The sequence below is a fragment of the Phodopus roborovskii genome, unplaced genomic scaffold, assembly GCF_943737965.1.
Source record: "Phodopus roborovskii unplaced genomic scaffold, PHOROB, whole genome shotgun sequence".
NCBI lineage: Eukaryota > Metazoa > Chordata > Mammalia > Rodentia > Cricetidae > Phodopus > Phodopus roborovskii.
The window spans coordinates 25288889-25305000 of NW_026126588.1; the positions used below are offsets into that span (position 1 = coordinate 25288889).

Below are 16112 nucleotides of genomic sequence, written 5' to 3' on the forward strand. Positions count from 1 at the left end.
CATGGCTTTCCAAATGGACGCTCCTAAGTCTGGAGTTCACACCAAGATTAGCTACACTGAAGGAGATAAACCGGCTCCTTTCAGTTGAGACCCATTCTCTTCCCAGACACTGGCATCGTCTGGAATTAGTATGCCCAGCTTTTCTTCACAGTGTCAGCAACCTTTGCCTCGACACAAAGGCAACCCATGTACAGTTCATCTGACACTCACCCTCTACCTTCACAGTGGGACGCTGAAGGTATAGCCAAGAGCTGTCAGCAGGCTGTTTAGGAAGCAGCTGGGCTGGTGCCCACAGAGCTTGGGGAGAGACAGGCTGAGAGCTGGGGAAGTACCCACCGGGGCAGTATGACATGGAAGGCAGAGCCAGTCTCTGAAAGATCAATGGACAAGCACACCCCTGTGTTCCAGATCACATGACATCAGTTTGCACAGCCGAGCCCTGCCACCTACCCTGCTTGTGAGTCTCCACCATACTGTGGTGAAGGGGCTCAGCCTGGACAAGGACAACATTCACAGACCTAACTACTGATCCACTCTTAGCAGTAGCTTCACGCCACCGTGTGCTCTCTGTCCTTTATGGGGAGCTGTGAGTCATGGACCCAAGACTCTGAGCACTAAGGACAAGAACATCTCAACAAGTCTAAGTTAGGTCAGCACAAAACCAACCGGAAGTTAAGAGACAGACAGACTTGTGCAAAGCCCTACGCAGAGGGCACAAACCTAAACACATGGCCACTGAGCACAAGCTCCTGGGCATAGCGGGAACACTCCAGGTCTGTCCTGGCCTTCCCCAGCTGTATTTAATTTTCTAAGACGTATCATCCTCACGTTTGAAGTGGGAACAACAACATCCATTCTGCTATGTCACAAGTATTACGAAACAGTGATGCTGCTTTGAAAACTGACCGTGTCACAGTTCCTTACCCCAAGACAGACGGATGATTTGGGGTATTCAGTATCATCCCTCGGACAGAAAAAAATCTGATGATGCTCAAGTCCTGAACAGGATTTGCACAAAACCTTCACGATCATACACGTCATCTCTGGATGACTTCAACAGCTAGCACAGTGCGAGAGCCCTGCACAAAGCTGAATATATTGTTAAAAATCATTTCCAATTAAAAAGGAGGATCATGTGCAATGTTTCTCGGGTACCCCACCAGGACTACAGGACTACATGGCCGGCAGAATTCCACAGTACCGTGGGAGGATTAACCACGGGCTTGGGGAAGAGCAACTGGATGGGACTAGTGTGCCATCCTACAAGGGAGAGCTGGCAACAGATGGAGCACTGTTCACTATGCCTGAGGTATGGAGTCAAATGGCTCTCCCTCAAGACAGCTCTTACGTGTAAGCTATGTCTCTATCAAGCCATGGATGCTGAAGTATCATCACTGTTCAAACTGGAAATCCCTCAAAGGGCAGAGGAGCACTGCACGGGCTGGGCATGGGTCTACCCTCCACTATACAAAGAGCTGTCCTGCAGGAGAAGCCTGGGCTACACTGACTTGCAATATATACTGACTATGGAAGCATGGCAGAGTAGCTGCCATTCCTGCATGCGCTGCACATGTGTGAAGCAATGAGGGCAAGACACTGAATCATCCGCTGCTTCTCACAAGGTCTTGGCCACTGTGGCATGCAGCTCACTAGGCTGGTGACTCTCAGATTCACTCTGGAGGGTGGTGGGAGGCTACACAGGCTGGGTGATGGCAGATGTGATCCTGCAGTTGCCTGACAATCCTCTTCAGGGGATCTACTTTAGTGCACTGGATCCATTTATCCATGGTTTCAGTCACCCACGGTCAGCAAGAGCAGTGAATGCAGTGCAGGGAGATATTACGGGGGCAGCCCGCCAGTGAGTTTTACCACAGGGTACTGATACACTGGTATATTTTGTTTTGCATAGTAAGGCACCTCTTAATATGCCTAACTCACGTATTAAATTTTTATCACAGTTATGTACGTCCAGAAAGAGTGTAACATGGACAGACTCCTGCACTTCCAGCTTCAGATACCAGCTGGGGGTCTTTGAAGTATTTAAGTCCTTCAAAAGTAACAGGGGACGACTACATTAACAAGTGGACCCTCTTATGGATGCTTTGCGTCAGGTTATCCTGACACCACTGCGAAACCAGGAGGGAGTGTAAACCACACTGCAGTTGCCTATGTGGGGGAGCAGGATGTGGGCAGCGGGGACCCTGGGAACGAGGCCAGGGCCAGCAAACACAGCAAGCCCTCTAGAGCCAGTTTCACCCATGCAACATTGGGCTGGCTTGGCTGCTTGTTTTCTTTCAATTTAAGTGTAATATACATAGCGACTAGTATGCTAATGCCCAAAAAATAAATGAAAGCCATGCCCTCAAGGTCATTGCCCCAGATGACTTCTGGGTTCTTTTTCTGCTCTGTTGGTCTGCGGTTCTATGAATGGTGGCCTGTTACGCAGACTCAGCTCAGAGCGTGGGTGGGCCATGACTTCAGAGGCAGACTCACAGGGGGCTTGGAGTGAAAATGTACCCTGAGACCTGACCACAGCCCGAGGGCGAGCCCCCACGTTATGAAATCTCCATCCCACGGGCACACAGAAGCAGCAAACTAGTTCCTCCCTGACAAGTTCAAACTATTCATGGAGGATGCTCTGCCCTGCCCTTTGATATCCTAAAAGAAATAGGACTTGAATGTATTAGGGAATTTCACTAATTATGAGAGTCTTGGAAGAAAATCCTTAAGGAAAGGCCAAGTTTTATTTAATAAAAAAAAAAAAAAAAAAAAAAAAAAAAAAAAGGCTATCCAGACTTCTGTTTATCTTGTTTACATTTTCATTCCTTATATTAGATTTATTTACACACCATGTAGACCCCTGATAAAAAGACAATTATTAACAGGTAGATGGGGGTGGGGTGGGGTGATCAAGCCTTGTTTCTACACTCTGGTACCAGGTACTCCCATATAGCCCTCTGCTCTTGGCCACTGGCAGGAAGTAGACAGCACATCCTGAAACTACATTCCATACCCATTGGTTATTTCCCAGCATGCCCTGCTTCAATTAAAAAAAAAAAAAGAGTTCCTGAGGACCAGAGAGTGATGGTGTAAGCACAGAACAAATTCAGTGAGAAAATGCATGGCCACGACCTCACCTGGCCACACAACATTCCTTTTGCTGCTCTGCCCAACGCTACAGGGAAAACCCGTAAGCCCACATCAGAGGTCAGAGGCAAGAGGTTGAGTGCCCAGCCATCTCCAACTCATGTTATGCCGGAGCCAGCAAGGGAATCTTGGCCTCTTGGTCTGTGTGTGATATGAAACACCCATGATGGACGCACCCAGTGTAACAGTGAGTAGCGAGATATGCAGGAGAGGACAGTAGACTATAACCAGTCCTAGAGGTCCGTATTAGAGCAACCAGCAATTCCCTTCTATAATTAATAGGTGACTGGAACGATGATTTAAAACAAAAAAGTCTACCATGGCTAGGGAGCTGGCTCGCAGGTGAAGTGCCATGCTACACAAGGATGAAGGTCACACATCCAAATCCATTATCAAAACCAGATGGGCATGGCAAGGAGGAAACAGGGTTCCTGGAACAGGCTGGCCAGCAAGGCCAAGTGACTTGCAAGCACGCCATATCTCCACCAAAGTGCACCTGCATGGTGCGCACATGTGCCCATACACAAGAACATAAACGCACGAATATAATAAATAAGTAATAAAAATAAATCACACCAACTAGGAGGCCTTCAAAAAGAGACAGATGTCAGCTACCGATGGGCAATACGGCACTAGGGAAGCATGCAGTTCCCAGCCCTCCCACAAGGGCATATGTAGAAACGGTTGGCAATGACATCCCTCTGCAACGATGGACTCCCAGGCTTTCCAACACCCACTGGCAGTTGTGACCGGCCCTGGGGTTTTTCCTGTACAGAGAGTGCTTGTGCTTCGCATGTGCCTACAGCCCCAGCGTGAGTCTAGACCAATACCTGCTTCATGTAGGCGTAGCACATGGTCTCCGCGACACGTTTACCCTCGTCGTAGCAGGCCCGGGGTCCTATGGGATTCACGTGGCCCCAGTAGTCTTCACTTTGAGGGTGGACCTCAGGATCTATAAGTAAGCACGAGAAAAGGAGGCTTCATTTTTCCTCCCCCACCCAGCTCCCGGTTCATTACTATTTACAGTGGGCTGAGGTGAACATTAAAGGCGAGAGAAGCGTGAGACAGAAGCTCAGTGTTCTGCCCACCTTCCCTCAGTTCCCGGGCTTCCTGGTATTCTTTCTGACTCAGGAAGTCACGACGGCAGCTCACATTAAAAAGCAGATGGTCAAAGCCTCTTAACGCTGTCTTCCCTCTATTCCCGGAATTATGTTAATTCCCTAAGTTGTGCTTAACGTTCAGATTGTGACACAAGCTACGTGGAAGATACACGGCACAGTCTTATAAGGCATGCAGTTAGGATAAAGCAGACCCTCATAGCAAGGGTCTGAAACAGCCTCTCTGTTAAGCACCATGGTTTTCATTCACACCGGCCTTCTGTCCAATAAATCCGAGGCTCATGACATGGACAATCCTGGCCCCTGTGTGGGGCAGGTACTGGGTGGGGCATAGCATCCACTTGCAGAGATAATTCCCCATCCTTGCTTTTTTACTGCATAAATAAATCGATACTTTAAGGTGTATCCAAGGAATAAAACTATTTAAAACAACCAAATAACAAACTATTTAACTGATGCATTTGTAGAATGTGAATTCATATCTATTTCATCCAGTATACCAAAACTTCCTACATATGTGTATCCAACCATACTATAAAATGTTGCTATAACTCTCTCCCCAGAAATTTAGACAAAACCATAAGCAACTGTGTTAAAAACCCACAGCTGATTTATTTTGCACATGGCTTGACCCCAGACTTGCCAGGATAAGGAAGAGGAGAATGCACGGGTGGACCCTTGGCACATGGATTGTGAGTGGCCAGGCCTTCAGGCTATGAGTCTGCAGTCCTGTACAGTGTAGAGTGGGGCTTGATTCTGTGAGTAATAATTCCCCCAGTGAGAGGCAAGTTATCCACAAGACAAGAGGTCTAAGGCAAAAGTCCCTGAGAAAGAAAACTAATGATTCACGTTCACAAAGATATGACCAAGATCAGGCTTTTTCCCTAGCTTCTGACGAGCCAGATCCCAGAGGCAGTGGTCATACATTTCTGGCACAAGAGGAAGCCAGGCACAGCCATTCACTGTTGGCACCATTCTGGGCTGGAATGCCCAGGGCATCAAGCTTCTTAAAAAGCTCCTTCACAAAAACCACTTCAGAAACCATGTGGGCAGGGGTGGGGTACTGGGGGTAAAGGGCGAGGGCTGGGAAGGTAACGCAGTAAAGCACTCGCTTTGCAAACACAAGGGGCAGAGTTCTATCCCCAGCACCCACTAAAACAGAAGAACGGCTGGGCGTAGTGGTACCAGCTTTGTAATCTCAGCATTGAGGAGGCAGAGACGGGTAGATTTCTGGGGTCTGAGGGCCAGGTAACCCTACCATACTTGGTGAACTCTAGAGTAGGTGAGGAACCACAACTCCAAAGTATTCTCTGCCCTTCACAAACTCAACCCGCATGCACATGGAACACACACACACACATGTGCTCAGGCTCCTCTAAGTCAGCATAAGGATGTGACCATGTACACGGAGGTTTAATAAAAATGATTCTTTGTCAGGTGTGGCAGTGAGCGCCTATCATTTCTGCACAACTGGAAGCTAGCCTAGCTAGGCCATATAGCAAACTGGAGCCCAGCCTGGGCTGCGTTCTGTTTCAAAAGACGGAACAACGAAAAGCTTTCTGACCTTGCCCTCCTGGTCCGCATCCTGTGAGGATGCCAGGGTAGGCAGATGCCCCACTGGCAGCACCCAGGACAAAGCGCCAAACCCTGGGAGTCATGCTACCCTCATACTAAAGACTCCCAAAGACATGGGCTCTTTACCAAATATGCAAATAAATGCTGGTGAGGAAGGCAGGTGCCACAGTGACTTTTAGACAGAGGACGGGTGGGGGCTAGAGCATCTACTTTGCCCTTTGATTGCCCAGGACCTCAGAGATGAGGAGGATGTGTTACACTTTCGTGGCAGTCACATCTACTTCCTGTAGAATTTTCCTATTGCTGTGTTGCTTCTCTACCTGGCAAACTTAATTCAAAAATGGTCTCTCCCAATTTTTTTACTTTGACTTCCTCATTTCTCTTGTTCAGAACAATAACGTAAAAAGAGAGAGGAAAAAAAAAAAAAAAAAGCATCACATCAGGGTCTGGTGCCTCACTGTACCAGGTGGGGGCTCTTCCACACCCTGCAGCAGGAATTGAAAATCCAGCCCCCTCCCTATTCCTGACCCATGCTCCTCGGTGTTGAAAAGCTCAGGAGAGACCATGCACGAATGCTGTGAGCCTTTGCCATTTATTCTAGAAGTAGCAACTAATATTCCAGGTGTCAACTCCAGAATATTTGTTACTAAGAATATATACTGGGTACTTTGTATTCTCAAATAGGCTCCAGACAAAGGAATTCCTTCTCAGCAGGGCATCAGCAGTAAGAGCTACAGCCTCGGGACCTCACACTACGTAGCCTTAGCTTTTCCCTTTGACACAGCACTAAGTCCCCTTTAATGAGTGTGCAGCACATGCTGTAAGTCATGTCCCCCCTGAGACTTACGTTTGCCAGCACATTTTGCAAGTCACGTCTAGGGGGAGACTTGAGACACCTGCTTTTCTCAAGGCCCTATCAGCCTTCCTGGCTCTGAGAGATATACATGCCCTATTGCCAGAGAGTTGTTAAATGTGCCTGTGGATATAAAAACTAGAAGCCTTGTGGGGTGAGAAGGACCTAGAGAGAATTTTTAGAAAGAACTTATAGAGATTTTTTTTTTTTTTTTTTTTAAGGAGAACTTCTTAGGAGAGCTTTAGGAGAAAGAACTTTTGAGGAGAGAAATTTTAAGGAGAAAATCTTACTTAGAGCTTTTGAGAAGAATACTTTTTAAAGAATAAAGAGCCATGAGAGGAATGCGTGTGTGAGCTGGTCTATTTCCTTTCGGCCCTCGGATCAGAACTTTTTAGCACGCCCCTAACCAGCCTGCCGTGAGCCTCCCCTCTGAACCTGTTACGTGAAGGTGGCGGGTGGATAAATGGACCCGGCGTTTGCTGGCACTATCTACTAAAGGCTCTTTCAGCAATCTGTAACAGGTGAGGCAAGGCGCGTGTGTTTATCACCAGCTGGCCCTCAGGTCACCCTGCAGGCTATCATCAGCCAGCTAGCCAGCACTCACTGCTCTCACTGGAGAATAACGTGCCAGCAAAGGGTGAAAAGCGACTTCATGTTGGTAATCTCGGGGGTGTCCTCAGAGCACAACGGAAAAGCTCCACCTCATTACTGGACAGCTTACCTGACCCAGGCCTCGAAGAGTAGGCATCAAAAGAGTAGCTGTGTCAACAGGTTGGGCCTTCTAAATGGAATCCTGGACTCTGACTCCATCCCACCAAGACAGGGTGCAAACAGCCCTGTGGGTCAGTGGGCATCATTCAGGGGTCCCACCACTCACCTCCGTATACCTCGGACGTGGAGGCCAGGAGCAGACGGGCACCCACGCGCTTTGCCAGTCCTGCAGAAAGTGTACAAGTCATCAGAGAGGCTATCAGCTTACACAGGTGTGTGTGTGTGTATAGCAAATTTAGGTAATTTCTTAGTACTACAGGTGCCTGAACGTCCACCAAATTATCTACTTCTAGTGCATCTGCTGTGGAACCACAATGAAAACATTGAAAAAACATTGCAACAATAAAAATGCAAACGGGTTCTTTAAAAGAGCAGCCTCTAGGTGAAAAGTGGAAGCTCCAAGCAGGGCCAGAGCCAGACTCTGGTGAGCACAGTGTGGCTGCAGGAGTTTTGCACTGAAGTCTAAGCTCCAAACATGTTACCTCACACCATTGGTTTTTGTCTTTTTAATTGCAAAACCTATTTTTATATTCTGATCATGGTTTCCCCTCCCAACTCTCCACACTTCCCCCCACCCAACTTCCCATCCACCCAACTCTTTCTTTCTCTAGAAAACAAATAGGCAAAGGAAAAGCAAACAAACCAGAATTTTAAAAGAGAAAGAGAAACCATAAGAAACACACACACAGATACCCATTCAAAAACAAAACCCACGCAAACACAAAACTTTGGCAACCATAATGCACAAGCAAAGGATCTGTTAAGGCGTGAAAGACCCAAACAAAGCATTATGAAACAAACAAAACACCTACAAAAAGACCACTGTGTCCATTTTGTGTTGATCATCTCTGCTGGGCTTTGGGCCCACCTTAAAGTGTGGTTAACATATCCAGTGAGAATCTAATGGAGAAAAGTAAGTTTTCCTTTGCAAGTAGATGCCAACTAGAGATAGCCTCTTGGTTAGGAGTGGGAAGCTCATGTTTACTGAGCCCTCTCAGTTTGGCTTGAACCCTGTGCAGGTCCTACACATGCTGCACAATTTCTGTGAGTTCCATGTACATCAGTCCTATAGTGTCTGGAAGACTGTTTCTTCTGAAGCATCTTTTGTAGCTACGCAACATTTTACTAAGTAACACCCTGCTGGTAGATAGCAAGACAAGATGCTACTGTTCACCCTACCTTCCCAAATGGCATGCCTACCACCTCTTCTACATACCCCACCTGGGCAACTACCTGCATCCTTCTGCTGTCTTCCAGGCTCCACACACAAGTACCTTCTAGGATGTAGCCATGTAGCCACCACAATCCTCAGTCCTGCCCCAAACCGCTTTCCTACACTCGGCACCCACACAAGAACAACTCGGCCATCACTAACCGTGAGGTCAAGCAAACATGGAGGGTGCTCCAAACTTACCCAAACTCCCAACACACAGTGGGGAAGCCCATCACTGTCCTTTAACCCTGGCGCTTCCTAACTTCATGCTGAGGGTGTAAAGATCTATGCTAAGGATGAATCGTCTGTAGTTATGAAGAAAAAGGAAACGAACTAGCTTTGCTGGTGTAAACGTTAGCACACAGGGTTCAAGTGCTGACTCCAGGTGCAGAGGGCATTAACTTACAGGATTTGACACAATTTAAGTTTGAGCAATCTCAGGGGTCTTAGAATACACACTATGGATGGAAGTCTTACAACTGTGCATGTTTGGAATTGCTTAAAATATTCCAAGAGAGAGAGAGAGACAGACAGACAGAGAGAGAGAGAGAGAGAGAGAGAGAGAGAGAGAGAGAGAGAGAGGACCACTTACTGACCCAACATGTTTAATGTTCCAATTGTATTAGTCTTCAGTGTCTTGATGGGGTTGTACATGTAGTTCGGGGGGGAGGCTGGAGATGCCAGATGGTAAATCTGGTCAACTAAAGGAGACAAAAGAGAAGTGTGTTATTTCCAAGGGGAAAAAAAAAATGGTTTTGTTTCTAAACATGAACTCTTGGGCACTATCGTGAAAACCAACAGTGGGGGTTTATCTTGTGCTAAAATTCTACTTGCTAATATACTGTTGCCTATAGACACTAACTACACCCTTAACAACTTCAGACAACACCAACACTAACACTCTATGCATCATTACCGCATTTATTGAAAATGAGAGCAAATCTACACTGAAGAGATGGATGTGTTTTTTCCTTTTACATAAAGAATCAAATCTTGGTTGACACTGCTGCTATGGGGCATAATTGCCTTCAATGCTTTTCAGAGTTGATGGAGATTCTGACTTTAGAATCATCCATGGTGAGAGCATCACTTCCTGCAAGCGTGCAGAGTATGCTTAGAACAGTTCAGAAAAATTCAGAAATGCTGGCTACTTCCAAGTTAGCAACCCACAGAGCATTAAAAAAAAAAAAAAAAAAAAAAAACCATAATATAATACAACCTACAGTATTTGATAATTCTATGCTGTAGATACATACATATATATATATACATATATATACACACACACATATATATACATATACACACACACACACACACAACACACACACACACACATAATGCCTTTGGCAAAAGAAACAAACACAGTCCATACACAACAGTTTCAAATCTGAGCATTAGCGGCCATGGCATGTCACTGCAATGCAGGAATTGCATTGCACACGTGCAAATGTGCATGCTGTGTGTTCGGTTCAAGGATATAGTGAGGCTGCACAATGAAACATGGGCAAGTACTGCCAGAAATGCTTGGGATTCATTACAAGTTTGATGTTTCCTTTGTTTGTTTGAACTTCTCTTCCCCTTGCCTCTCACTCTGAAGTGCCTGGATTCCCAGTGTGCACCTCGGCTACAGAACAAGCTGAAGTCAGCCTGGGCTATGTAAGACCCTGTCCTAAGAGGGTGGGGCCAGGGAACTAAGAGGGAGAGACTCTCTCCTGAGCCCACTGCACTTCCTTGACATGGAACGGAAGCCATGAAGCTGGTAAGCTGCCCTCCTCCCCATCACTCCAGCCCTGCCTTCTTCAAGGCTCACGCTGAGGCCAGACTGTATGGGAAACTTCCTGCTGTCCTAGTCAGAAATAATCTCTCTTGGGCTGGCCCCACTCATGCTGCTAACCAGTGACTTCATTTTTCTGCCACCTGACAGGTTGGACCTCCTGATTTTCCTAGAAAGATGATGAGGGGTGTCCTGCATGGTTACATCACGACCTCTGCTTCAGCAGGACTTAGGTGCAGCGGCCCAGTTGAGGAGAACCTGTGTGAAAACCCGGAGCCTGTCTCCCTGTGCACATGCATTCCGCATGTAACAGCGTCTGCAATACCCCCGGCTCCTGGCCGAAAAGTAAGGGGGACCTTCAGATTGGGGGCAAGCAAGTACAAATGTGAGATGCCTCAAGCAATATTAATAGCTGGCTCTGGGGTGTAAATAAAGCTACAAAGTTAGTAACACTCAGCATCCAGAGGAAAAGCCTAAGAACATGTCAGCTGTGAGTTCAAAGCACGCTAAAAAAACCAGCATTAACACTCGGGCTGGAGGTGGGAGTGGCCTACCAACTCACCCACTCCATCCATCCATCCTGTATACACACAGCACACGTCATATGTTTTCTGGGCTCGTGGTGCAGTATGTTACGGAACGGGAAATGATTGATCTTGCTTAATGATGCAAGTGAGCTTGTGAAAAATGTGTTTCTGCTGCTATTGGTAGAAGAAGATGGAAATGGGAAGGGGGAAAAAAAATTACCAAATCCTGGAGGAGCCCTTGGGTTGGCACCCAGGCTTTACACTACAGAGCAGAGAAACGGCTTCAGTGTCTCAACATTCAAAGGACCAAGGACGGTGATCGTTCCTGTGACTCCCCTCAAGTCCAGCCGCAGTGAGCTACCTCCCACTGGCTCCCACGACTTCCGTAGGTTACCCCCTGGCAGTTCCTCCTGCTTGACTATCCCTCTTTCCCCTGCTGCCTTTCAGGTATGTGGATGACTGCCTCACACGGGTCTGTGTTTTGCAGGCAGTTGGTTCACAGCCATCTGGCAGCGTCCTGCTGCACCTGGAGCTGAGTTCTAGGCGGCAACTTTGGCGGAACCCTACTGCTAGGATGCAGCAAGCACAGCCACCCACAAGGAAGCCCAGGGAGGGCAGGTCACCCGATCCGCTCTGTAGCAACTATAGTCCTGGCCCAAGATGAGCCACCCCAAGCTGGTTTAAAATGACACTGGGGACGGGGGACCACGGCTATGCTTTAAAACACCGCGCACATCACATAATCCTGTCACCTTGAGATGTCACACGCTGCCCTCCATGCTCCCACACAGTATCACATTACACACTTCAAAGTCCATGCTGGCATCCCAGCTCTTCTCACCTCCTCCCCTACACAAACCCCTCCAGCACACGGGCTGCACACCGCCGCTCCCCCAACTATGAATTCTCCTTATAACCCTGCTATTTCAGCTACGCCCCCCCGTCTTCCCCCACAACTCCCCCCTTATTCTCTCTTTCATATCTGTAATAGAAACCTTTTCCTTAGCTGTCCACGTCATGGAGCAGTCCTGCCTGTTTATACATGAAGGAGATGCAGTGCCATTTCTCCGGCTCACGGTTAGACGGTTGTACCGGGGGAGATGAGATTCCAACCAAGGTATTTATGAAGAAACATACAGCCTCGTCGGACTTCTTCACGGGCAGAAGCTTGCACTGTACATTCGGTGGTTGTGGTGGGGAGGGGTGGGTGGGTGTGGTTACAGGAGCAGGAGCCCTCGAGTCCGACAACCCAAGCAGGACTGTACTGACTGCAGCAGGCTCCTGCTAGCCTGGGGCTTCTGTATGGTTGAGAGGTGGAGTGTGACAGCACTTAGCTCCCGTGCATGATGCTAGGTCTCCAGATGGCAGTTCTCACCAGCATACCATGGAGGCCTTCAGGAGACGCTTTCAATGTTATCTAAGGTCCCTGGACTCATTTCCTCTGAGAGGTGAGACTTATACAACATAACTAAGGGGTAAAACACCAGATGTTTACTTTCACACTGTTGCAGAAACCAGATGTCTGGCACAAGGTTCTGGCTGTCCATGTGCAAAAGCTCCAAGAGAAAATTTTCCTTTTTAGGGCTGAGACTGCACAATGGCACTTGGCCTGGACCTCCACAGGCCCTTCTCCCCGGGAGGTCTGTGTCCTCCTGGAGTTCTACTGTAAGGTCAACCCCACTGAAAGTGAGAGCCAGACTGTACTTCTCAATCACCTATGCAAAGACCTACTTCCTGCAGAAGAGCTCACTGACATCTCCTGACAGCCACCATCCACCCACTACTGCTCCAACCAACCACACTCTTATAAAGTAGCCAGGGACCCTGAAGGCTTTATACATTTAAAACTGAGATCTGATTATTCAAAAGCTGTAATAACAGTGTCCTGGCTGGGTGGTGGCGGTGCATGCCTTTAATTTAGGAGGCAGAGGCAGGTGAATCTCTGTGAGTTTTGAGTTCGAGGTCAGCCTGCTCTACAGAGTGAGTTTCGGGACGCCCTGTCACAAACAAAGCAAAACAACAAACAAACAAAAGCCCTAAAACAACAACAAAAACCCCACAGCCTTATGTCACGGTATCAAAATTCCAAGGATAATTAACTTACAAGAGAAAAGGGTTATTTTGGCTGACAATTCTAGAGGCTATAATCCAAAATCAGATGGCTTCATGATCTGAGGACCTTGGGAAGGAGCCATATCATGCCACCAGTGTACAGCAGAACAAAACATTTTTATTACAAACACTGAGGCAGAGAAAGAGAATGGGTTAGGTCCCCCTAACCCCTGACAACCAAAGGGCTTCTATATACCACCCACACCAAAGGTCCACAGTACTTGCTAATAAAACCACCTAATAAAACCAAAGCTTTATAGACGGACCTTTTATAATAGCCAACTTCCTATAAGATACTAAAAGTAACGGCATGCAAGCATCAAGCATCGGCTTTATCAGAGAGCAGGGATGCTGTCTTAGTTCACTCAGCCTACTATAGTGAAATGCCATATGCTGCTGGCATGTAAACAGAAGAAATCCATGCCTACTAGTGACTGGGAAGTCAAAGGCAGCGGTGTTTGAAGAGATGGGGTCTTAGGACTCACTCTGGGTCTATAAATGGTTAGCTTCTCACTGCCTCAGTGTGTTCTAAGCGTGAGGGAGTGACCTTAACATGTTTAAGGGCACTAATCCCTTTATGAGGGAACCGCAAGCCCCATGAACTGACCATCCCCCAAAGCCCCCCCCCTTTCCCAGCACCATCACCCTAGGGATTAGAACCTCAACACGCAACATTTAGACCATACATGTCCCACAGGCTACATCCACACACCACTTTCAAGACTTGGGAAGCCACGTGACAGTGGACGATAACCACCCTTCTTACGGAAACTAGGACTGCACCTCACATACAATGATAGGGAAAATAAATAAATAAATAAATGAATAAATGAACATACATACATACATACATATATATATATATATATATATACACACACACACACACACACACATATATAAATAAATAGTGACAGCAATCACCTTCAATGTAGAGGGGTTCCACCACGTCATGGTTAATCAGCTCGAAGTTCTCATGGCCAATCCAGTGTTCCACATTTCTCTTCCTGCCTGTGAAGAAGTTGTCCACCACCGTCACCTCATGGCCATCCATCATGAGTTTGTCAGTCAAATGGGAGCCCACAAAGCCCGCACCTCCAGTGATCTGTATTGGGACACCCCCAGAAAAAAAAAAAAAAAAAAAAAAAAAAACAGCGATGACACAGCTTTGTTGTGCAACTAAAAATCTGGCAGCAGGTAAGGTACACACATGACAGGCTTTGTGGCAGGATCTTGACATACTCACTCCAGAGCAAAGAGGCCTTACCACCTGAACACTGCTTGGCTATCTTCGAAGAATAGCGAGCACACACACACACACACACACACACACACACACACACACACACACACACACACGTACTCAGTTCAAACCATCTCCATCAGTAGAGCTGCACAATACAAACACCTGTTTAAAACACGTGAAATACTGACTGTCCACCGACAGCTGACCTTTCCATATCTTCGGGGTCCACACCCATTGATTGGATGGATCTGGACTGGAAATGGAGTGTGGTCTATGATGGTTGTATCTGAACAGAACACGGGTGATTTTCTTGGCATCGGTCCCTGAATGGTATGGTTGGTATCACACAGAACTGAGCATAATTTGCACTGTGTTAGGGTACAGCCGTCCACAGATGATAGAAAGCGTAGAAGGGGAGGTACAGGTTCTGTGCAAATACCAACCTGGGCCACATAAAAAGGCACCCTCAGATTCTGTTGCCCATGGGGTCCTTACGGGTACTGAGGGACAATGGTTCACAGCTATGAAACCACTGTAGCTAATGTTTAGAATCACTTTAGTAAAGTGTCAGCAAAGTGCAGAGGACTTGGCTAGCTACCAAAAACTGTGTGTATTTCAGTTACACTTAAAAAAAAAAAAAAAAAAAAAGATGCCACACAAAACTAGCATCTTCCTAGTTAGTTCTAAGAACAGGAGAGAACCGTATGTGTTCTAGAGGAAAGCCATAAGCAATTGGGGCCACTGCTGCCTGGTTACATCTGAGTGGGGACAGAAGCATCCTCTCCAGAGCCAATGAGGCACCAAAGGGGCCAGCAGCAACATGCTTCCCGAATCCTAACTAATCGCCACACAGATGTGCCGTGCAGTTCACTCAAACTGAACATTCCCATGGAGTGGAGGGTGAGCACAAGATGGCTTCCTTCTGGTCAGAGAACGGGGGATGGGGATGCAAAGTACCAGCTCAGGGGGAAGATAGTGATGGCAACCACTATCCTGTCCTGTTCTTTCTGTACTTGCAAACCAGCTCACTGATGTCCTTATCCTCTACTAGTGCTGGGTAGGCTGAGGCAGGAGAATTACAAGTGCCCACCTTCAAGTATTCTCTTACAGTGATATACTTACATTCTACCTATGTGAAGGACAGTATCTATAATAAAATGAATTTCTTGGAAAATATCAAGTACTAGGCACATTCTAGAACCTGTCTCGGGGGTAAAGAGCTCATTTCATTTAATGCCTTCTTCCTGGGGGTTCTGGGGATTGAACCCAGGACCTCACACGTGCTAAGCAAATGTTCTGCCCCAGAGCTGTGAACACTCAGGTCCATGGCCATCTTTCATTTGCTGTTTTTCTTTTCACTTTTGAGACAGGGTCTTGCCAAGTTGCCAGAACTCTGCAGTCCAGGGAGGCCCTCATTGAGTGATTTTCCTGCCTCAGCCTTCTGAGTAGCGAGGACTGCCAGCCAGCCAGAGGTGCCATCAACTCTAGCAAATTTTCAGCTGCTTCACCCTGTTATACTTCCCCAAGAGGCCCATGGTTACAGACTTAGAAACCCTCGCTGTATCAACCGACACCCCACATAGCACTGAGCAAATGCTTCTGGGGTGGGCTCCTCTGTGGTATTCTAGTGTCTCTGCAGCCAGAAGACCTGCAGACCTACATACCTTATAATGCTCTAATTGCAAATTTTACCCCGTCGAGTCCATCATTTCAAATGGAAACTACACCAGCAGAAGTACCTCCTTTACAAAGCTCCCCCCAGGAAGACAGACA

At 47.2% G+C, this 16112-nt stretch overlaps 1 protein-coding gene across 2 annotated transcripts in view; it reads right to left on the bottom strand.

Annotated features, from left to right (window-relative positions):
• The window catches only part of Uxs1 (UDP-glucuronate decarboxylase 1), a 54415-nt gene that overhangs the window by 11954 nt on the left and 26349 nt on the right, over positions 1-16112 (bottom strand). For both annotated transcript variants that reach the window (XM_051204242.1, XM_051204241.1), the window contains exons 6-9: positions 14018-14198; positions 9274-9378; positions 7571-7630; positions 3978-4099 (exon numbers count right to left, since the gene is read on the bottom strand). In XM_051204242.1, the coding sequence (XP_051060199.1) occupies positions 3978-4099; positions 7571-7630; positions 9274-9378; positions 14018-14198 (468 nt within the window). The remainder of the gene's footprint in view (positions 1-3977; positions 4100-7570; positions 7631-9273; positions 9379-14017; positions 14199-16112) is intronic.